Source organism: Petaurus breviceps, unplaced genomic scaffold, assembly GCF_028583685.1.
Source record: "Petaurus breviceps papuanus isolate PSGF00001 unplaced genomic scaffold, PetGlider_PUasm1.0 229, whole genome shotgun sequence".
Classification (NCBI taxonomy): domain Eukaryota; kingdom Metazoa; phylum Chordata; class Mammalia; order Diprotodontia; family Petauridae; genus Petaurus; species Petaurus breviceps.
In genome coordinates, this window is record NW_027185903.1 from 28,973,043 (window position 1) to 28,996,388 (window position 23,346).

General features: G+C 37.4%; 1 protein-coding gene across 1 annotated transcript in view; it reads right to left on the bottom strand.

The window, feature by feature from the left end:
* The window catches only part of TRIM23 (tripartite motif containing 23), a 56,756-nt gene that overhangs the window by 27,091 nt on the left and 6,319 nt on the right, over positions 1-23,346 (bottom strand). Inside the window, exons 3-6 of the mRNA XM_069096416.1 lie at positions 13,189-13,310; positions 6,371-6,649; positions 3,424-3,606; positions 2,966-3,181 (exon numbers count right to left, since the gene is read on the bottom strand). Coding sequence (XP_068952517.1) covers positions 2,966-3,181; positions 3,424-3,606; positions 6,371-6,649; positions 13,189-13,310 — 800 coding nt within the window. The remainder of the gene's footprint in view (positions 1-2,965; positions 3,182-3,423; positions 3,607-6,370; positions 6,650-13,188; positions 13,311-23,346) is intronic.

Sequence of the window (23,346 nt, forward strand, 5' to 3'; positions counted from 1 at the left end):
CCAAGAAACCATAGAAAGGATCAAAAAAGGTTTAGTATCTACTACTATAAAATACTGGAGAATATTAAATATTACATTCCAAAAAAACAGAAAGATGTAGGCTTAAAACTAAGAAACCAAAAAAACTGTCATGGAATTGTAATTCTGTCACGGAAAAAAGTGGAACTTTAATAAAATGGAGGATTTCTAAGCATTCTTGATGGAAGACTGGAACTAGGTAGAAATTTTGAAACACAAAGAAGCTAAGAGAAACCAAAAATGTAAATACAAAGGAGCAAGCAAAAAAAAAATTATATTTAAGGATGTAGTGTTTGCATTCTATGGGGATGGGGACACAAAAAACGAGAAGCATGTAAGGAATTCCTACAAAAAAATCAGATAGGAGCAAAATATCCAACTTGGAAATACTATAAACAATACAAATACACAAAAGGTAAATAAGATAATTACAAAGGAAAGATTAAGAAGTGAAATAAATTACCCTGAGAGAGGTATTTTTTTAAAGAAAGACAAAGTAATCTGAAGTGGTTTCAAACAAATGTAGGAAGACTTGTATGAAATTATACAATACAGAGTGAAGTGAGAAACTGGAAAACCATTTAAAAATTAATGATGAAGAACTCTGATGAATACAATGAGCATTCACAATTCCAAAAACCTTGTGATGAATCACTCCGCACACTCCTGACAAAGGGTGACGAATTCAAAGTGCAGAGCGAGATTCTATCTTCAGAAATGGCTGCTGTGTAAGGATTTGTTTTACTTGGCCAGGGATATCCGATAAAAGGATTTCTTTTTCTTTTTTTTTTTCAAATTGGGGAAAGAGGTTGGGGAAGGCAAACAATAGAGTTTCCAAAATTAAGAAGATAAAAAATAAAGGTTCCACGTTAAATTCAATATATAACTAAAAGTAAAAGTTACACAAAAGAGAAATTTAGTTTCATGTTCAATCTTTTTTTTCTGTCTACTTTGTTTATGGAAATATTCATTTTTTGCATTTAAGATTTACTTTTCAAAGTAAAAGGTGACCTTTAACAAGATCATGAAACAATAAAAAAAAAAGGGGGGGGGATACAACAGTAAACAGAATGTAAAGGAAGAGAAATGAATCTTCTGCCTCTCTAGGGACATCATGATATTTATAAACCCCACACCAGCCCCCAAAAGGTTTTTCAATGTATTTTGTGAACCTGCAGAATAGGAAGATGTACAAATGGAAAGAGAAGAGATAAAAAAATAAAAGGGAATAGGTGATCTACCATCATTATGTCCATGGATGAACACTGAAAGAATAATGGCTTTTATGGAAAAGATGGCAGAAAAGAGAAACTGAGACTGGGGGAATGAAAGAGAAGGGCTCAACCCAATGGTGAGGAGGGAAAGGGAAGAGAAGTCCACTGAAGAGCAATGGCATGGTAAAAGAGGAGGATGCCTGCAATGGCAATTGGGGAACTTGTGGTGGGTTTAATTGAGAGGGGTGGAATCAGTATACTGTGAGTCGATCTTCTCTGAGAGGGTGCTGTGCCTCCATGGATAATCTCATGCTCCAATGGAAGAGATGTGCCAACTCCTATAGTAAACTGTCACCCAGAAGAGAGGAGGAGAATGATGATGCACAACAGACTCAGAGATGAGCTATCATGGCCAATGGAAAGAAAAAAACTGCTGTACGGAGGGGAAGGAATGTAAAGATAGAACCACATAATTTGGAACACAAGGTAATTTATGCCATTTTGCAGTGCTTTTACCTACATTATTTCCCTCAAAATGAACACTTCTAAGAATGAGGCACAATGGAAAAAAAGGAAGAGATCACATGGCAAGATCTAAGAAGTAACAGGAGAGGGTTAAAAGAGAAAGACCTTAAATCTGTTATTTCAGAAGTGTCAGCAACATGAAGAACACAAAAAGATTAAATAATCAGAGGGGAAAAATTCAAAATAGCTAACATTCGTATGGCACTTTTATGTGCTAGGCACTGGGTTAAGCACTATGACAATTATTATCACATTTGATCCTCACATATCTGGTGGGTAGATGCTATTATTATCTCCATTTTACAGATGAGGAAACTGAGGCAAAGAGAGGGTTAAGTGACTTGCCCAAGATTACACAGCTAGAGCATCTGAGGCTGGATTTGAATTCAGTTCTTCCAGATTCCAAGCCCAGCACTCAATCCACTGTGCCACCTCGCAGCCTTAATAGACAGGAAGGTAAAGGAATTAGTAAAGAGAACAAAAAAATATTTTTTCAGAAAAAGGTACAAAAAAAGAAAACATAAAAAACTAGAGAAGAGAGGAAGGGGATTCTGAACTAATGCCTTACAGAGGAAAAAACAGATACTATATAAATAAAAGAAAAACATTAAATAAAACCTCAAAATTAGGGAAAGGATTTTTATCTTTTCTACTGTGTAAGTTTTAAGGTAGTTTTCTCAAAGTAGAGTCATCAATTGGGGGAAGAGCTAAACAAGCTATGGTACAGAAATATAATAGAGGCCATTATTTTAGGCTATATGAAATGACTAAAATGATGAATATAAAGAAACAAATTAAGAGATATGAACTAATACAAAGTGAAGTATAAGCAAGGAGACAATATAGACAATGACTACAACAATGAAAACAAAAAGATTAGCAACAAGATAACTGAAAGTGAATGCTAAGAAATTATAATCACTGGGACCAGCCTCAAAGACGAGAGATGAGAAAACACCTTTCCCAATTTCTGTGCAAAAGCTGAGGTGATTAGGGATGTGAAACATTTGCATCAAATATTTATGATATATTTTTGAAATGTTGGTTTTGTTGAACATTTTTCCTTCCTCTTTTTTCTATCTTTATAATGTGGGATGACTTAATGGAAAATGGTAGATGGAGAAATACAGTTAGAAATGTATGAGACGTAAGTTAAGAAAATTTATCTTTTAAAAAGTTTAAAGTCTTATTATATTTAAACTACAAACCTGTTGCAAAGTCTTTTCACAGTGGAGACAAGCTGTTGAAACCTGTGACAACAGTATAGTCATGTCCTCTTGCTGCTGCCTCAGCCAAATTAGTTTCTCTCGAACATGTGCATCAACAACACTCAGTGCCATTTCTTCCTGACGACACAGAGTTTCATGTAGATCAGAAAAATAGGCTCGGACACAGGATCGAGCGTTCTCTGCAGTACCAGGTACCTATGTAGGAAATTAGATTTTGTGGTGGTGCTTTGTTTTGTTGTTTTTTTTATTTAAATAATTTTTGCTTTTAAGAAATTTTTTAAAAGGTGAAATTTTATACTACAGTAGCCCCTCTGTACATTAGTCTGATTAAGATGGCTGTAATTACACTTTAATTTCCACTTCTGTGATGGTCACCCTTTTAATCCAAAGATACCACTTATCCCATCTCTTCCAAGTTAACAGGGAGAAAATCTTACATGTTCTGTGTGGGCCATTCCAATTCCATCTTCAACAATTTGTTCTCCCCCTTCTATGTGCTGAACAATTCCAACTAATTTTCTGGAATAATCTGAGATTTCTTCAGTAAAAGTTCGTATGCAGTGAGCCATGTCTAAAATCGATGCCCGGATCTGGTTTGCTTCTGGTTCCAATACCGAATGCTATAAAAAGCAAAATGAAATTTGTGCTGAAAAGACCAAAAGTATGATTTGATTACATTAAATATTCTTACATATCATGACCTATGTTCAAAGGACCACAAAAAACCATGATTATAATAATGGAAGTGAACCAAAAAAATGAGGAAAGATATAACACAACATCATATATTTACAGGATCTCAGAGCTCAACAGGCATTCAAGGGTCATTCTGTCTAACTACTCCCTACCTGAAATAGAATCCCCTCCCAAAAAGTGATCATCCATTCTTTGCTTGAATGATTCTTAAGAGTACAATGTCATTTCTACAATGTGGTACATAGAAGTGAACACAAAACTACAGATGTAGTCTGACCAGGTCAAAGTATAATGTCACTGTGTTATTAATGTCATGTAGTCCTAAATATTATGCCTTTTTTAATACAAACTAAAATTACACTAGCTTTATCTAAATAATTTATAAATGTGTTCAATATCAAAAGTCAAGCCCAGATCCTTGAGGCACTTGTCTGAGATCCCCTTCCTAGATGACCATTTTCTGAGTCAGGTCATTCGCCTACCTTTAAATGCATAAACCTCCCCACCTTTTTTACAATAATAAAATGAGATCTATCAAATTCTTTAATTAGATCTAGATAAACTATATCCACAGCATTTTTCTGACGAACCAGTTCAATAATCCTGTCAAAAAAAGGGCATCAGGATATGTCATGAGCTGTTTTTGGTGAAGTTGTACGAACCTTTTATGAGAACTAATTCTTATTTCTAGATGTTCATTAACCATCCCTTTATTATGTCCTAGAATTTTTCCAGGCATCAAAAAACAAGCTTATTGCTATAGAAATTAGTGCTCAAAGTATATTTCTCCTTCTTTCACAGTAAGATTTTCTAGAGAAGACAACATAACAGCCTTATGATTTTCTTTTACTCAATTGAATTTCCTATATATAAAAGAAAACTATTAGATAAAGGAAGGACAGAGAGAGACATAGTACCGTGTTTCCCCAATAATAAGACCTATCCCGAAAATAAGCCCTCCCCTTACTGTGTAAGATTCCTCTAAAATAAGCCCTCCCCCGAAAATAAGCCCTATTGAGATTGCTACTGTAGTGAAGGTGATTTCCTGCGCTACACGCTACATTACGGTACCCTTTGTATGCACCGTCCCCCCTCCGTGAAACGCACGCCGCGCTCCGAGCTGCATCCAATCAGAGCTGCAGCAGTGAGCGCGTCATCCTGTTCTTTATTGAATTCATTATTGAATAAAGGTACATTTTTTTGTTCACAATTATCTGTTTATTAAAATTGCTGTCAATGTTCATTAAAATAAGCCCTCCCCTGAAAATAAGCCCTCTGGTGTTTTTCTGTCCAAAAAAAAATAATAAGACAGCGTCTTATTATCGGGGAAACATGGTAGGATGAAGAATATTTCTACTACATGCTAATGATGAGAGACAGGCAACTAGGTGGCACAATAGATATAGTGCTGAGCCTGGAATCAGGAAGACTCCATCTTCCTGAGTTCAAACCTGGCCTCAGACACTTACTAGCTGTGTGACCCTGGGCAAGTCACTCAACCTTGTTTCCTTCAGTTTCTCATCTGGAAAATGAGCTGGAGAAGAAAATCATAAACCACTTCAGTACTTTTACCAAGAAAACCCCAAAAGAGGTCACGAAGACTAAGACGTGAATGAAAAACAACTGACTGAACAACATGACAGATGGGGGGAGGGGTAGCATTTACATTTATATATTTTACAGGTTAGAAAAAATACATAAAACCTAAAAGGACATGCAAGGGACAATGTAATTCTTTCTAGGAGTTTATCTATTGGGGGGGGGAGCAGGGGGGGAATAACATAGGTAATAATGAACCAGCAAAAGTAACTAAAAAGGAACAAAGAGAACCAGAATAGTGTCACAAAATCATAGAGAGGAGAAAGGAGTTAATTGTGTCAAATGTTACAAATTGAGGCCCAGATCTCAGAATGGTGAGGATAAGGACTAAGAAAAGACCAAAAGATTTGGAAAGAATGCTTTCAGTTGAGTCATAAGATAAGAATCCAGACTGTAAGGGGATGAGAGGAGAGAAGTGAAGGCAAAGAACACAGATAGCTTTTTCTAGCTGTTTGGCTGAGAAAGGGAAGAGACACACACAAAGACACACACACACACACTGATGAATGGGGAAAAAAAAAGCTAAGTTCTCCATGCAAAGTAGCTATCACATTAAGCTAATTCTCATTAAAAAAAAAAAAGAAGCAATAATACCTATCTTGGAGCTAAATTTCCCCCAAATCATTGTTATACAATTGTGTATTCTTAATAAATTTACATTGCTATTCTCAAAGAAAGACCTGAAGGAAGATTACTGAGCATCAAAATTAAATGAATCTAAACATGTCCATGGAAGAAAGCTGAGTAACAGCAAAAATACAACCCTCTAAATCCCATTTATTACATAAACACTCATTAAACAACAGGAGAAAGGGAGGGTACTCTGTACTGAAGGACTGATTATTTCTTCTTCAAAAAAAGGAAAATGAAGCTTTTCTAAAATTTTTGTTGGGAAGTTGAGATATTAAACTTAATAATGACTTGATCTTCCCATTTCTTTCATGAAAAAATGTAATTATTGCCAACCAGCTGACCATTTCCATATCTCTCTTCCCTATTACTGCTACGGGCTAAAGGATAGGCAACTGGCCAGCTAATTTCTTTTTTTAATTTACAAAGCTAAGTAATGATAATAAGAAAAATAAATACCTTATGACCCTGGTGTTTTCCATATTCCTTGCAGACACAGCACATGAGAGGGCTGGCCTGACAAGCTTCTTCTAAGCAAACAAACTCTATGGCATGCACCTGGTGCTGGCAGCACATGGTCTTCTCATGAGGCTTATCTGCCAGAGGTACACGCCTGTGCTTTGCAAGGGTCTTTGTAGAATGGGTAAGCTGAGAGCACTCCGAACACAAGTGAGTAGCACAAACAGTGCAATACATTGATGCAACATGGGCTTCATCTTCATCACAGCGAATGATGCTCTGAAAACAAAATTGTGGCATTAATACATTAAAAGCTGATTCTAGTCACTAAAAACTGTATAAAACAGCACAAAATACAAAGTGACTTTTTTGGTGTAGTTTGTATTGGTTTTACTCATTACATTAGCTAAATAACATTCTTTTTTTTCCCGCTGAATGACATTAAAAAATAGCTACACTTATATATTACTTTAAAGTTTGGAAAAATCTTTAGATAAAACATCTGATCTGATCTTATAACAAATCTATGAAGCAGGGGTGATTATCCCCATTTCAGAGATAAGGAATCTGAGGACGAGAGAGCTGCAGCATCTTGTCCAAGGTTACACAACTTGAAAGTGTCTGAACCAGGTCATTATTGCCTCCCTGTCTAACTCTCTATCCATTATAATAATGTAAATTAAGAAAACTTTGGAGCTGCAGAACCCACAAAATGACACAGGGAAGCTAACCTCCCACAGAGGACAGCCCGGCTGGCCAGTCGACCAGCACAGCACTCTGGGAGCCAAGCCCAGCCCCACACTGAGGCTTTAGCCCCAGGGCGGGCCTGACCAGCCACGGCCGGAGGGACTCCAGATGAGCAGCAGCTGTGGCCATTTCTAGATATATCAACACATAGATGCGAAGGACAAAGTAAGAGGTCAGTGCAGTCTGGACTTTGGGACCCAGTAAGTGGAAGTGTGTGGGCTTTTGCCCCCCAGGGCAAAAAGCCGCTGAGATGCTGGCTGCGCCATGTGGCAGCTTCAGCTCCTGGCCTCCAGAGTGTAGGGGGACCAAGCACCAGTCTGAGGGGTAATCTTGCTTTAACCTGCTTGGATCTGGATTGCAGTCTAGGGTGGAGGTCCTGGAGTGTGTGCCAGCTTGCCAGAGTGTGTGGAGACCTCAGAGAGGGCACCCATCTAATATCTCCAGCAGCTGAGAAAACCCCAGCGTTTGGGACAAAAGCTCCCTTGTCTGGTGGCAGAGTCCTACTGTGGCAAAAACCCCAGGAGTCAAGTGACTGAGGGGCAACATGACCAGGCAAAGGAAACAAAGCAGACAGAAGATTCCAACATTACACTCCTATTTTGGGGACAAAAAGGAGCAAAGCCTGGAACAGGAGGAAGACAGTGAAGTCAGAACTCCTGCACCAAAAGCTTCCAAGAAAAATATGAGCTGGTTACAGGCCATAGAGGACCTTTAGAAGCAGATAAGAAAAGTGGAGGAAAAATTGGGAAGAGAAAGGAGAACAATGCAAGAAAATTATGAAATGAGAGTCTGACTGAGGAAAATACACCTTAAAAAATAGACTAATTCAAATGGCAAAAGAGGCTCAAAAAGGCAATGAGGAGAAGAATGCCTTAAAAAGCCAAATTTGCCAGATGGAAAAAGAATCTCAAAAGCTCAATGAGGAGAATCATTGCTTCAGAATCAGATTGGAGCAAATGGAAGCTAATGATTTTATGAGAAATCAAGATGCTGTTAAACAGATCGAAACAAATGAAAGAATAGAAGGCAATGTGAAATATCTCATGGGAAAAACCACTGACCTGGAAAATAGATCCAGGAGAGATAATTTAGAAATTATTGGACTACCTGAAAGCCATGATCAAAGTAAAAACCTAGAAATCATCCTCCAGGAAGTTCTCAAAGAAAACTGCCCTGATGTTTTAGAACCAGAGGGCAAAATAGAGGTTGAAAGAATCCACCAATCACCTCCTGAAAAAGATCCCAAAAAGAAAATTCCTAGAAATATTATAGCCAGGTTCCAGAATTCCCAGATTAAGGAGAGAATATTACAAGGATCCAGGAAGAAACAATTTGAATATTGTAGAAACACAATCAGGATAACACAGGATATGGCAGCCTTTACGTTGAGGAATCAAAGAGCTTGGAATATGATATTCCAGAGGGCAAAGGAGCTGGGATTAAAACCAAGAGTCACCTACCCAGCAAAATTGAGTATCATGTTTCAGGGGAAAATATGGTCATTCAGTGGAATAGAGGACTTTCAAGCATTCTTGCAAAAAAAAACAGAGTTGAATAGAAAATTTGACATTCAGATACCAGAAGCAAGAGAAGCATGAGAAGGTAAACAGGGAAAAGAAATCATAAGGAACTTATCAAAGTTGAACTATTAACATTCCTACATAGAAAAACAATAATTGTAACTTATGAAACTTTTCTCAGTAGTTGAAGGGAATAGAAATATATATGGCTATATATAAGTGTATATGGGCATATGAATATGTATGTGAATGTGTGTATATATGTTTACAGGTATACATAGATAGAGGGCACAGGACCAATTTAACAGGAAGGGATGATACTTAAAAGGTGAAATTAAGAGGTGAGAGGAATATAATGAGAGGAGATGGGGAGAGACAGAATTGGGTAAACTATCTCATATAGAAGAGGCAAGGGAAAATGGTTACAATGGAGGGGAAGAATAGGAAGGCAAAAGCAGATGGGTCAACCTTATTCCCATTGAACTTGGCTTGAGGAGGGAATGAAATACATACTAAATTGGGTATCTCACCCTCTAGGAGAGTAGGGGGAAAGGGGAAGAGAGAGGGGATGATGGAAAGGAGGGCAGGCTGGGGGAGAGGGAAGTTGTAAGCACCCACTTTTGAAAAGGGATGGGATCAAAGTAGAGAACAGAACAAGTGGGAGGTGGGATAGGAAGGAGGGAAATATAGCCAGTCTTTTACAATATATTTACTATGTTATTGTTTTGCATTAGCCACACATGTACAACCTATACTGAACTTCTTATCTTCTCAGTAAGGTGGATGACAAGGGATGAAGAGAATGAATCTGGAATTCAAAGTTTTAAAATCAAATATTCAAATATATACATATATATACACACTATTATTAATACTATTTTACATGTAATTGGGAAATAAGATATACAGGCACTGGGGCATAGAGATCCACTGGAAAAATCGAAAGGGGTATGGGAGAAAATATGGGAGAGAGCAGAATGGAGGAGGGGATATCTTGTGGGACTGCTATTTTGGGGCGGTGGGTAGGGGAAAAATGGGGAGAAAATTTGTAACTCAAAATCTGGCGGAAATGAATGATGTAAATCAGAAGTTAATAAAGCATTTGATAAAAAAAGAACATTAAAAAATAATGTAAATTAAAACTTAATTCATATAAAATAACATGACTAATCTTGACTATGAAGAATAGAAAATGAAATACTTCATTCACTGAAGAGAAATAAAAGACTAAGGATGTGGAAGGATGCAGTCAAAAAAACCAAACCAGTCTGTGTCTAATCAGTTTCTGTTTTTCTTTATTATCTGGCCTAATTCTATGGGTAGGGGGTTTAGAGGGGGGGTCATAACAGGAAATGACTAATGTGAAAAACATAAGACAGCAATAAAACTTAAGCCTCCTGCTTCCTTCAAACCCAGATAAAATTCCACATTCTACAGGAAGTCGTAGCCTTCCCAAACACCTCTCAATTCTAATGCCTTCCCTCTACTGATTATTTCCTATTTATCCTGTCTAAAGTTTACTTGTACATGGTTGTTTATATGTTGTCTTTCCAATTACAGGGAGAGGAAAAGAGACCCTCTCTTCTTAAGGAAGCTCTGACTGGGGAATGGCTAAATGAACTATGGTATGTGAATATAAAAGAATATTATTACAACATAAGAAATGACATATATAAAGAATTCAGAGAAACTTGGGGAGACTTTGTGAACTAATGCAGAGCAAAATAAGTAGAACCAGGAGAACAAATTACATAACACATTATTGTAAAGGAAAATTATACTGAAAGACTTTAAACTTGGATAATTGCATGGACAAATCATAACTTTGAAAAATAAATGGTGAAAAACACGTCACCCTACTTCTCATCAGAACTGAGTGATGGACAAGAAAGCATGAAATGAGGCACACATCTTCAGACATGGCCAATGGGTTTATTTGTGTTGTTTGACAAATATGTCACAAGGGGAAATGTATTGGAAAAAAGGGAGAGGCCCTAGAATGTAACAGTCATGCGAAAAAAGAAAAGAATATCAGTAAGCTATCTGTTTTAAAAACCATAACTGTCATGGAAGATGCCCACAGTTCAAACAGAAAAAGATTTTTTCAAAATGAAATATTTATTTTTAGTGTTCAAATTTTTTTTTTAAATGCTGAGCAACAAATTCTTACCCTCCCTCCTGCCCATCCCCCACCCACTGACAGGGCAAGAAATATGATACTGAATATATATGTGAAATCATGTGGGGAGAGGAAGGGAGGAAGAGAAAGTGAAAAAATTATACTTCAGTCTACATTCAGTTCTCTCTGGACATGGATATCATTTTTCATTATGAGTTTTTTTTACAAATGTCCTAGATCATTATGCTGATTGGAATAGCTAGGTCTTTCACAGTTTATCATAGTACAATATTGCTGTTGCTGTGTACAGTGTTCTCCTGGTTCTGCTTACTTCACTTTGCATCAGTTCATATCAGTCTTCCCATGTTTTTCTGAAACCCCCATCTTGCTCACCATTTCTTACAGCACAATAGTATTCCATCACAACCATATACCAAACTCATTTAGTCATTCCCTAATTTATGGGCATCCCCCTCAATTTTCAATTCTTTGCCACCACCAAAAGAGTTGCCATAAATATTTTTGTACATATAGGTCTTTTTTTCTAGAAAAGGATTTTTTAAGAGATGTAGCAATTTTCCAGACGTTTCTATTTGTAGGTGACATTGTATTGACATCAGGCCCCAGAACACCATAGGGATGCCTCCCACTCTTACTGAGACCCTTCATCACTCAAAAGAAACAGGCCTTACAATCTGCATAAGACAAAGCAATGACCTAGTATAATGGGAATGGGAATTTGAAGATCTTCCCTGCCCCTTAATAGACCTAGGGGGGAATTTGAAGACCTTCACTGCTTTGAAAGTAAACTCTGCGGGGCAGCCAGGTAGCACAGCGAGTAAGAGCACCGGCTCCAGTGTTGAGAAGACCTGGAGATCAAATCCCGGGCTCAGACACTTAGCACCCACCCAGAAACACCTGGCCGTGTAACCTTGAGCAAGTTATTTAACCCCAATTGCTTAGGGGCGGCCAGGTGGCTCAGTGAGTAAGAGCACCGGCTCCAGTGTTGGGACGACCTGGAGATCGAATCCCGGGCTCAGACACTCAGCACCACACCCAGAAATAACTGGCCGTGTAACCTTGAGCAAGTTACTTAACCCCGATTGCTTAAAAAAAAAATATATATATATATATATAGTCACGGTCTTGATCGTGATCATGATTGCTGTAAATATTGCACTGGTGCTACAGCTGGTTAAATAGGTAAGGCACTAAGTTAGTTTATCACCATGTAAGAAGAGATGGAATAATTTGGAAAATTATATGAAGCTTTCAATGATCTGAAGCTGTTCCCTGAAATGAAAAGCTATATTAACTTAATGCCATTTTCCATGGCAGTGAATCACAAAACACTACAATCTCCACACAAGCAAAACTGATCTAAAAAAGCAATGGAGACACACAAGTTGGGTATAAGTAAACTGAAGCATATTATCAATGATGATTTATGACCAAAAACTGGCATTAAAGATATCGACCAAAAATATGTGATTTTAAAAAATCAGTAGTGCAGCAGAATGAAAATAATTCAAATTCAAATGAGATATTTGTAAAGTGCTTATTAGCACAGTGCCTGGCACATGACAGGTGCTTGATCCTTTCCTTGATTTAGAGTCAGAAGATCTAAATTTGAATCTTGGCTCAGGTAAAATACTAGCTATGTGACCAAAGCTAAGTCACAGTTAACATCTCTGGGCCTGAGTTTCTTCATTAACAAAATGAGGGGTTTGGAAAAGATGACCTTTGATGTCCTTTACAGCTCTAAATCTATGCTCCTATGTATGATTCTCTATAGCGAAAAGTGAAGAATTAACAAACAGAGCTCCTGATTAGCACTCCTTAAATATTAAAAACCTGAAGGAAAGCCTTCAGTGTCTTAGATAAGATGATCTAGGGAGGATTTAGGTACGGACATGTAAAAGAATAAAGAGACACAACTTTTCCTTTCTGTGCCTCTGTAACCCTGGGTCAAATAATCTACTTAATATTGGCATCAATCTGGGTACAGATATAAACTGACCGGGCTGAAGGTCTCTCAAATATACTGGTCCCCCCTCTATAACAAGCCTATTTCCAGAATTCTGCTCATCCCTACTTTGCTGTTAGGCAAAGCCAAGGACAATCTGTACCCTTGGAGGAAGATACCTCTTTTGATAAAATTAGGGATTCGCTCAAATACTGAAGCACTGAATTACACTCTGTGCCTCAGAAGTGTGTAAATGATTCATTCCTCTCTCACTAAATAAAGCATACGTGCTTTCTTCTTATTTTCAATGACATCTGAGGATTTTATGCTTAACTTCAGCTTTTCAGCTGTCCTCTGAAATATGGATTCTGATGGATAAATATTTTATCAAGTTTCTAACATTTTAGATAAAAATATATTTCCATACCTTCCCCCCTCCAAAATTTTAACTGAACATAATCAATACCTCTCCGGATAATCCAACCGCTTCTTCTGTTGTTCCATACTGACCAATAGGGCCATTCTGTAGTCGTTCCAAAAGCTCCAACAAAGCAAAATTTTTTTTCAATCCCCAGACACCTGAATCTCCTAGTTTAAAAGTAAAATAAATATGAGTTTAACAAAACAACAGTATACCTCTCATTCTACACTCCAACTATAATTTTTAAATCATAATCTAATTTTCAAAAATAAAATATAACTTTCATATTTCTAAAATGGCAAAAGTTCTCATTTAATTTCCTATGCTTCAAGGTTATGCTTTTCTTTTTTGGAACTGTGGGAGAATGAGAGTAAGAGGGAAGCTAGACATAGAGCCTCCCCCTCTCCCCCCCAAAAAAAGAATGTAAAGGTAATTGAGACATTTTTTTTTCCCTTTTTAGAGAGGGGAAGGTAGTGCAATTGGGGTTAAGTGACTTGCCCAAGGTCACATGGCTAATTTTGTGTTAAGTGTCTCAGGCTGGATTTGAACTCAGGTCTTCCTGACTCCAGGGCCAGTGCTCTATTCACTGTGCCACCTAGCCACCCCAAGACATTTTTTTTTAAAGGAACACACAGGAAAAACAAAACAAAACAAGGAATGCCAGAAAACTAAAAGGAAACACAGAGGAGGACAGCTTTTAAAGCTGTGTATTAAATTTGTTATATACTTAAAAAGATAAGTAAGCTGTATAATTGTAGCAGCAACCACACAGGCATACCCAGGATAGCTACTAGCACAGGTTCTTAGATCTGCTTTACTAGGAAAGACAGCTGTTTAAGGGCTCAACAATCTTTTTCAATTACATTCACGAGTTCAGAAGAAAAGTCAGCACCCTGAACTTCAGAGAAAATACAAACAGAGAAAATGCAAGCAGAGAAATAAAGACCAACAGACAGGGCTCTGACTGCCTGAATCAACTATACACTTTACATACATCCCTGGATCAAGACAGCCTTTATATTTGAGCAGTTGGAGAGCTCTGAACATATAGCCACTCAGAATCTCAACCAGGGAATCACAAGATCCTTCTCATAAGTGAGCCCCCAAAGCCAGAAGGCATCACAACCCTCATGATTCACTGCCTAATCAAAAATTACCAAAAGGTATGAAAGACTTACTAAAAGCAAGCCTCCCCTAAGCAAGCTTCCTTTAATGGGCTCCACATGAGGCCTTTTAATGGGTGGGGAAGATCTTAAATCCCATTAACGTCACAATGACATAAACATCCATAGTTCCATTTGCAATACTCTTTTCTTCTAGTCTACACATACTTGATTTTTTTTAAAAAAATCATGTAACAGTGAGTTTTCCACCAAGTTAAAAAATGAGTTTCCTTTGAAAACAAAAATGCTTTATGTTACTGAGAATGCTGGCACCCCCAAATAAACTCAGGATATTCACGTAAAAAAAAAAAACCAACTCTAATTTCCCAATGATTTATACATCTATGGAGACAAGTTTCTCTCTCAAAATCTTCAACTCTAAAACAGAAAATGAAGCTAAGATGCCTATGATTATTAGTTCTCTCCCATCCTGGCTCTGTATTTAACCTTGTGGCTGTAGATTCCATCTTCTCCTACAAGGAGATACAAAGTTATGGTCACAAAGCAGTCAGCAGTCTCTATTAATTAGGTTCCCATAACACTGTAGATCCATGTAAAAGTAAAGTAGAAACTCATGTTCCTCCCTAAGACAGGATTATGTGAAGGCCTACACAATTATAAGAAAACCAAAAATATGAGTCAATCAGTAAAGGCTCTTTCAGTCAAACAATCCATTTTAACCACCATTTGGGAATTTATTCTAGAAAATAAACACATACAAATAACTGATCCAACAACCCTTACTTCGTATTACATGTTACTTAGCACCAGAGATGTACAATTTCTATAAAGTAAAGCCATGGAGAGGGAAAATGGTTCCCTCTTTGTATATGTTAGTTTTAGAAATTTGGGGGAAAACAGAAATATAAATGACATATTCTTGGTTTGGAGCTCTGGCTCACAGCTTCCTGTGGATCTTTTTGGGTTTAATGCTATAACTATTAACACCATTAAAAAGTATGGTGTGGGGGCAGCTAGGTGGCGCAGTGAGTAAAGCACCAGCCCCAGAGTCAGGAGGACCCGAGTTCAGCTCCCGCCTCAGACACTTAACACCCACACAAAAAAACTAGCCATGTAACCTTGGGCAAGTTACTTAACCCCAATTGCCCTCCAAAAGGCAAAAAGAAAGTATGGTGTGGGGGTGTGGTGTGGCAAGAGATTATTTCTTCACAGTGGTTTGAATTACAAAGAGCTTTACAAAGTTACAAAAAGTCACTAAATAAAGATTAACTTAGTATAAAAAAAACCTATCACTTTTATTTTTGCATTTCCAGTGCTCAGCACATGACTTCTATATAATAAATACTTAATAAATGTTTTCAATTCAATTTCATTCAAATGGGAGCATACTATTTTTGAAGTGTTTGTTACAGATCCACAAACACCTTACTAATTTAGAAATATAAATGTGGTTCTCAAAGAAGAGATATGAGAATGTCCCTTATTTTCTTCCCTGCAAAAGCAAGCGAGGAACACTGTATAAGGCTGGATGTGGCGACTGTTCATTAGTTTTGCTGAACTGTTTTTTATGTTTTTTATTCTTTGTTAAGAAGAGATGGCTCGGGGCGGCCAGGTAGCACAGCGAGTAAGAGCACTGGCTCCAGTGTTGGGATGACCTGGATCAAATCCAGGCTCAGATACTCAGCACCACACCCAGAAATAACTGGTCGTGTAATCTTGAGCAAGTTACTTAACACCGATTGCTTAAAAAAAAAAAAAGAAGATATGGCTCTCTAGAAGGCAGGTAGTGAGTAAGGGGTGTAATCAAGAAACACAGGTAATATAAAAATGAAATAAATCAATTTTTAAAAATATTAAGGCACTTAAGATGCAATTGGGCTTTCTCAAAAAAGTTTTATATGTACTAAATTTTGAAATAGAGTGTATTATGATACTAATAATAGATTTGGACATTTAATTTGCTCTTAGATGTTTTAAGATTCTTTTTATATATGAAACTGCATAATTAACTAAACATTAAGAAATAAGCACACTTCTGAAGTTTGTATATGACTACAAAAAGGCAAAATCCAAGAACAGAAGCAATCATAAACAATATAATTAATCAAAAGAAGTTACTGTATTTCCTGAATTTAGAAGCCTCTATACTATTAAGTAGACAGAAAGTACTCATTTTTGGAAAAGGAGCTATTAAAAAATGGGAAAGGAAAGAAGCATAACTCACTGAATCAATTTCATTTTCTAAGCTGTCACTATTGGCATTTACTTTTATTTCCATTTTATCACCTTGGAAAATTTGTAAGAACTAAAAATGTTGCCTAGGCAAAGATCACCTTCTCTACTCTACCTCAAAACAAGAAAAAAATTCTGTGAATTTCTAAATCCAAACTAATTTCTTTCACATGCTGCATAAAATTTAATTATAAACTGTAGTGAAAAGACCTCTTAAAGGGAAGAAGATTGTTTGAAGTCATAGCCTTCATTCTTGGGCCAAACACTGGAAATGTCCCTAATCTGCAACATTATAAAATATCTTCCCAATATCAAGTCCTGAATGTGTTGCTTCTCTTGCCAGTCAAATGCAGAACTACCAGCACTTACACTTATTTCTACCAATGAGTTTCAAATTCAAAAGATGTGTTGCAACATATCATGAATCTCAGTTTTCTGATATAGAAATGATCTGATTTTGCAGTTTTACAAATATATTTTCCTACTATTTTTGAATGATTTTAGATGACTAAAACTTACGGAATTCTATTCAAATGTCTATAAAAATAATTCCTGGTCACAGGACACCAAGGGACCTACTGTTAGATGGCATCTCAGAATTCATTTAGTATAACTCCCTCATTGGACCTTGTCCATGGTAACAAAAGTATTAAATAGAAAAGCCAAAATATAAATAAAGGTCAGAGAATTTCAAATGCAGTGTTCATCCATTGTATCACATTGCTTCTCATAGAAGTATTCAGATTTCTGTTCCCTACTCTGCAAGAGCCTTCATATCACCTAATATAACCTCAACAACATGTCATCTCAAAAAGGGTGAACATTCTGACACCTTCAAAGAGTTAACTTACCTCACAGTGTTGTACTACCTGTAAAGGAAGGCAAATGGCATATCACAAAATCATGGTCAATACAATGAATGAACTTAGGGTATTCCAATGCTATTCTAGATTTCTTTACGGTCTGAATTCTCTGTAGAGGGAATACGAGAAACACTAACCAATGTTAATTTGTGCTACTTCCTTACTTACTCTCTCAGTCAAAGCATCTTTTATTTCCTCTACTCATCACCCACTTCGTCCAATAACAATACAAAATCCTTTCTCCATATAGTGAAATACTGAAGAGAATCACCAAGAAAGAGGAAGGAAAATGCTCATTTATTTATACCTTTAAAGGTAAATATTTCTCTTGACAAAGCTGGTATCTAATCAGCTTAATAAATGACTTTTTCAACCTAAATGTAAGAAAACAAACCTTTATCAGTACGGAAATGCTTGAGACATTTATCCAAAGTCACAATAAATGTAATAGAAACTATTGTTATTCATATAGTTTTAACAGACAGCCTGAAATTTTATTTCTACTATAAAAGTTTTCTGGGGTTTTTTTTGCTGTTTTGGAACAATTATATTTGCATAAAAGACCATGAAAATTCATACCAGTCTAGCTCTAGCCTTGCTGAGAGAGCAGTTAAAAGCTGGCTCCAGATCAATGCTTAATTTCTTCTTGGTTCTGAAGTTCTAATTTATCCGGAACTTACAGGGTTAGGAAAGCTCAGAAAACTGTGGTGCTGGGCATGCTTGGCATGATAGCAACAAAGCCTCAATTCTGAACCAAAACACAGCAATTATTATATCCCAACTTTAAGGGATGTGATTGTATCCCTTTCTCAGCTACAAATGAAACAAAACTGAAATACCTCCGAAACCCAGAAGCAATACAGGCAGTTAGAAATGCATGTGGGAAGAATGTCTGTAGTATCCCTCATTTTAAGTTTTTGAAAAAAGGACCTCCCCATGCATGCCTAAATTCTTTTCCTTTTCAAAATTATGCATTTAAACAAATGATACATGACAAAAATAAATTACAGACTTATTAAAATAAAGGTTGCAACTTTATACTGTATAAGAAAGAGTAAACTGTAAGCAACTTAAAGATAATGACCATACCCAATCTATAGAGCACACAATGTATCACTGGGATTTAATGATCCCATTTTTCTGGGCTTGTTATAGAATATAAACCCCTTTAGGAAAAGGATATTTTTTGTTTTTGTCTCTGAATTCATGAAGTCTAGCACAGTGTGTTACATATAGCAATTTACAATAGCTATTATAAAGGAGCAGTTAGGTGGCATAGTGGATTGAGTGCCAAGCCTAGAGTCAGGAAGACCCGAGTTCAAATCCAAGCTCAGATACTTACTATCTATGTGATCCTATCTGCAAAATGTGCTGAAGAAGGAAATGGCAAACCACTCCCGTATCTTTGCCAAGAAAACCGTTCATGGTCAAGAAGAGTTTGGACCTGACTTAACTCAACAACAAAAATCATGAAGGGGAACAACATATATGGAAAAGAGGCCTGCAATCCCTACCAACATCAACCCCAAACTGCCAGAGAAAAGCAAACAAAACCAAGGGCAATGGAAATATCAGTGCCTGAAAAAATCACTGTCCCCTGAAGCTGTCATCAAAGGGCAGTAACACTTTTAGACATTTGACCTGTCAACTGCTCTATGGGTGCTTAAATGCTACCTAAATAGCAGCAATACCTACTAAAAACTCAGAAAAGAAAGCTATTGTCACAAAATACTTTGCCAAATGCCTCAACATCACAAATGGATGTAGCCTTTTCAATGGAAATGAAACTAATGACACATTCACATCTACTTTGCTGCTACATGCTAAGGAGTACCTGGCAAAATTTAGTTGTGATTTGCACCTAACACTTCCTTTATTTATTGTCTCTCCATATTAGGATATAATCTTCTTGAAAACAAGTAGACTTTTACTTGTCTATTTGTATTCCCAGCAATCAGTATAGTTCTTTGCTGAGAGTAGTGTTTTGTAAATGTTTTTTTCATTCATCATTTATTACATGCTAACTATAGTGCTAGGTACTCTGCTAAGTATTGGAAACACAAAAAGAGGCCCATATAGTCCCTGTCCTCAAGGAGTTCCATTCTAATGGGAGAGAAAACCGACAAACAGCTATGTACATACAAAAGAGATACAGAGCAAAAGGGAGGTAATCTCAAAGGAAAGACATTATTACTAATGGGCACCAGAAAAAGATTCTTGGAGAAGATGGTATGTTGGCTAAGATTTGAAGGAAGCCAGGAGTTGGAGGTAAGAATGGAGAAAAATTACAGGTACAGAAGGGAGCCAGTGAAAAGACATAAGAAGATGGAGTCTTATGAAAAGAATTGCAAGAAAGTATAAGAAGTGGACAATCTGTGAAGGGCTTTAAAATCCAAAGAAAGGATTTAATATTTGATCCTGGAGGTAATAGGGAGCCAACAGAAACTAAAAAAAGGAATAACATGGTCAGAACTGTACTTTAGGGAGTTTAGCAGCTGAGCAGAAGCTGGTTTAGAGTAGAGAGAGACACTTGAGTTGAGATAGGGGTTGTGAAAGTAGAATCAACATGACTTGGCAAGACTGGATATAAGGGGTGAGAGATAGTGAAGATTCAAGGATAATATTCCAAAGCTTTGAGTCTGGGTGATTGGAAATATGGTGGTTACTCAACAATAACAGAAGAGATAAAAAGGGGGAAGATTTGGGAAAATATATTAATATCTGTTTAAAGAAGTTGAATATAAGCTATCTTTGAGACATCCAGTACAAGATGTCTAATGGACAGATGGAGATACAAGACTGGAGGTCAGGAAAGAGTTGAGGGCTGGAAAACTAAAGAGAAGATATGTGAATCCACAAGAAGTGATGAGATCAATAAGCAATATAGTATAGCAGGAGAAAAGAAGATCCAGACCAGAACCTTAAGGTATACTCACAGTGAGCAGGTACTGATGAGATGGGAGATCCAGCAAAAGGAAGGGCAAGGGAGAAGGAGAAACTAGAGAGAGAGCAGGGTCACAAAAATCTAAAGGGAAGAGAGTATTCATACAAGGGTTTTTAACAATGTCAAAAAGTCCATTAGATTTGGCTATTAGAGATCCTTGGTAAACTCTGGAGAGAGCAGTTTCAATTGATGAAACTGGAAACCACATTGCAGTTTAAAAGGAAACAGAGAGATTACAGATGGCCTTCTTGAGGAATTTAGCTATGAAAGGATAGAAAGAAACAGCAATACCTAGTGGAGATGGACAGATCAAGTGGGGGAGGTTTAAAGATGGGAAAGACATGGAAGAAGAAAGAAGAAAGTAAATAAAGACAATATGAAATGGGATGAAAAGTATATATAGAGTCCAGCTTAACCTTGTCAAGGAAAAGACTATCCCTTCATTTGAGACAAAGGTGAAGGAGGGGATTTGGGGGGTGGGGAGATAGGGAGAACATCTGAATGACGTGAAATTAGGGGAGAAGAGGGAGCTCTTGGTGAATGGCCTTAATTTTTTTCAGCAAAACAAACAGCCAAGTTTTCAGCTAACAGGGTAGGGGAAAGGGTGACACAGGACATTTGTAGAGAGATGAAAAGGTTTGGAAAAGTTGCTGTGGTGAGCGGGACAGTGAAATGGTTCGGGGGAAATAGAAATTAATTCCTTACTGCAGTGAATAAACAGATGAAACTATGTAACAAATCTGTAGTGGCCCCAGGCAGCCCAGTTTCTCATTTTTCTCCAGCTCCATTCAACAACACATGAGCAGGAGCAAAAGCAGTGGACGGTGGGGGTGATCCCAGGTTAGGGGTATACCAGGTGTGATTTATGACAGGAGAAGAGAACAAGGGACTGAAGCATGAAAGATAGTGTAGAGCTGAACTGATTTACCAAACGGTCAGATCAGGGAAAAGAGGAGAGTATAGCCAGAGTTAGGGTAAACTCTGGAGAGAGCAGCTTCAATTGATGAAACTGGAAACCACATTGCAGTTTAAAAAGGAAACGGAGACAGACTATAGATAGCCTTCTTGAGGAATTTAGCCATGAAAGGGAAGAAAGAAACTGCAATACCTAGTGGAGATGGACAGATCAAGTGGGAGGGTTAGAAGGGGGGGGGGAGAGACTAGAAGTTACAGTGAAAATGAAGAACAGGGTTAGGGCTTGTGAGGAAAAGCAAAAATGGAATGATAGATTTTGATACAATAAAATAACATCAGAATTTATCAACAGAGAAGTGAAATGCTTGTGAGGGTCAGCAAGATAAAGATATGACCATCTCTGTATGCAACTTAGGTGGAGGGCAAAAGCAGGTTTTAAGAAATGAGTAAATTGAGGAACTACAAAGTTGGAGTATAGAAGGAGCATCAAAATTATGTTAAAGTTCTCTAGAAAGAGGGCAGGAGCTGGGGAGAAGAGAAAGACTAAGAATCAAGCACTGAATTCATTGTAGGAGGAAGAAAAGTGTCTTAGAAATCAGTAAATGACAGCTTACTAGAATGACAATGGGATGATGAATATGGACTGAATGAACCTCAAATAAGAGTGTCTGAATGACTGTGGCAGAGGGACAGTCCAGAAGTGGCAATGGGGAGGAAGAAGTATTCTGACTCTGAACATCATGACAGTGAATCAGAAGGTATGAGTAAAAATACAACTGGCTCTAGACAGAGCAGCCCGGGAAGCTGCATTATAAACAGTGTCAGATATCAGTGAATGCCAGAAGATGGAAGGAAAAGGTTTAAAATGTAATCAAGTTTGTTAACTATGGAGTAGGCATTCCAAAGAGCAAAACAAAAGAGGTGGGTATATACCTGGAGTGGGATGTTGGGAAAGGAGAATTTAGGGGAATGAGATTAAGGGAGCAGGCAGGTCAGACCTGAGAAACAGGGTGTACACAGTGAAGATTCTAAATCAGTGGGATTAGGAGGGCATGATGGGGTCACAGTGTGCTAAATTCAGATTATTAGTTCCTGCAGAGAATTCCGTTGGCAAAGGAGGAAATTAAAATGTTCAGGGTCATCTCTTGTCCAACATTACTGCAGATGTTGATGTTGAGTCCTGAGAGTCAACGAGGTCTGATTCCTAGTTGGGAAGAACAGGAACAGGGACTTGGACAAGAGGCAGAAGTTGACAGAGAAGAACCTGATCGGAGAACACCCTCCAGATTACTAAAGAAGCAAAGGGGCAACAATGGAGGCCAGAAGCCTGGATCCAGGGCTAATATAGGGCACCCCGCAAAAATTTGGGGGGCAAGAAGGCCACAGGCTTAATGAAACAACACAATGCTCTTTGAGACATCCTAGGGGCAAAGATAGAGGCCACAAGCAGCCAGCTGTGAAGAGGAAGCATGTGTAGTGATTGTTAACTGAATTTAAACAACGTTAGTGGGCATATTTATTGGGAAGATCATAACGTACCTAGTGCCATCATTATTCCTGAATGTTTATTTCTTGGCCTTCTATAAAACTGATGAAAAATCAAGGCCTACTAACACAGTTTGAAAAATATTTCATTTTACATAATCATTTTGGTAGGCCTTTAACCATGAAAAAAAGATGAAATAACATTTAGCTGTAAAAACACTTCAGAAAACTCCAATGAAAATTTAGAGTTAAGTTTTTTTTTGCTTTTTTTGTGGGGGGAGATAGGGCAATTGGGGTTAAGTGACTTGCCCAAAGTCATATGGCTAGTTTTAAGTGTCTGAGTCCGGATTTGAAGTCAGGTCCTCCTGACTCCAGGGCCGGTGCTATGCACTGCGCCACCTTAGCCACTCCCATACAGTTAAGTTTTAAAAATACACAGAAGATCCCCAAACTCACAAACCCTTCTAGCTAATAACATAGAAAGAAAATGGGAGATTTACACATATGCTGCACATTCCTCATCTCTCAGGAACAATACATTGCTCATAACCTGCATTTAAATGAAAACATGTCAAGACACATAAATGACTTCACAGTACTTCCATTATTAACTTTAATGAACTGAGACTGCATACATTAT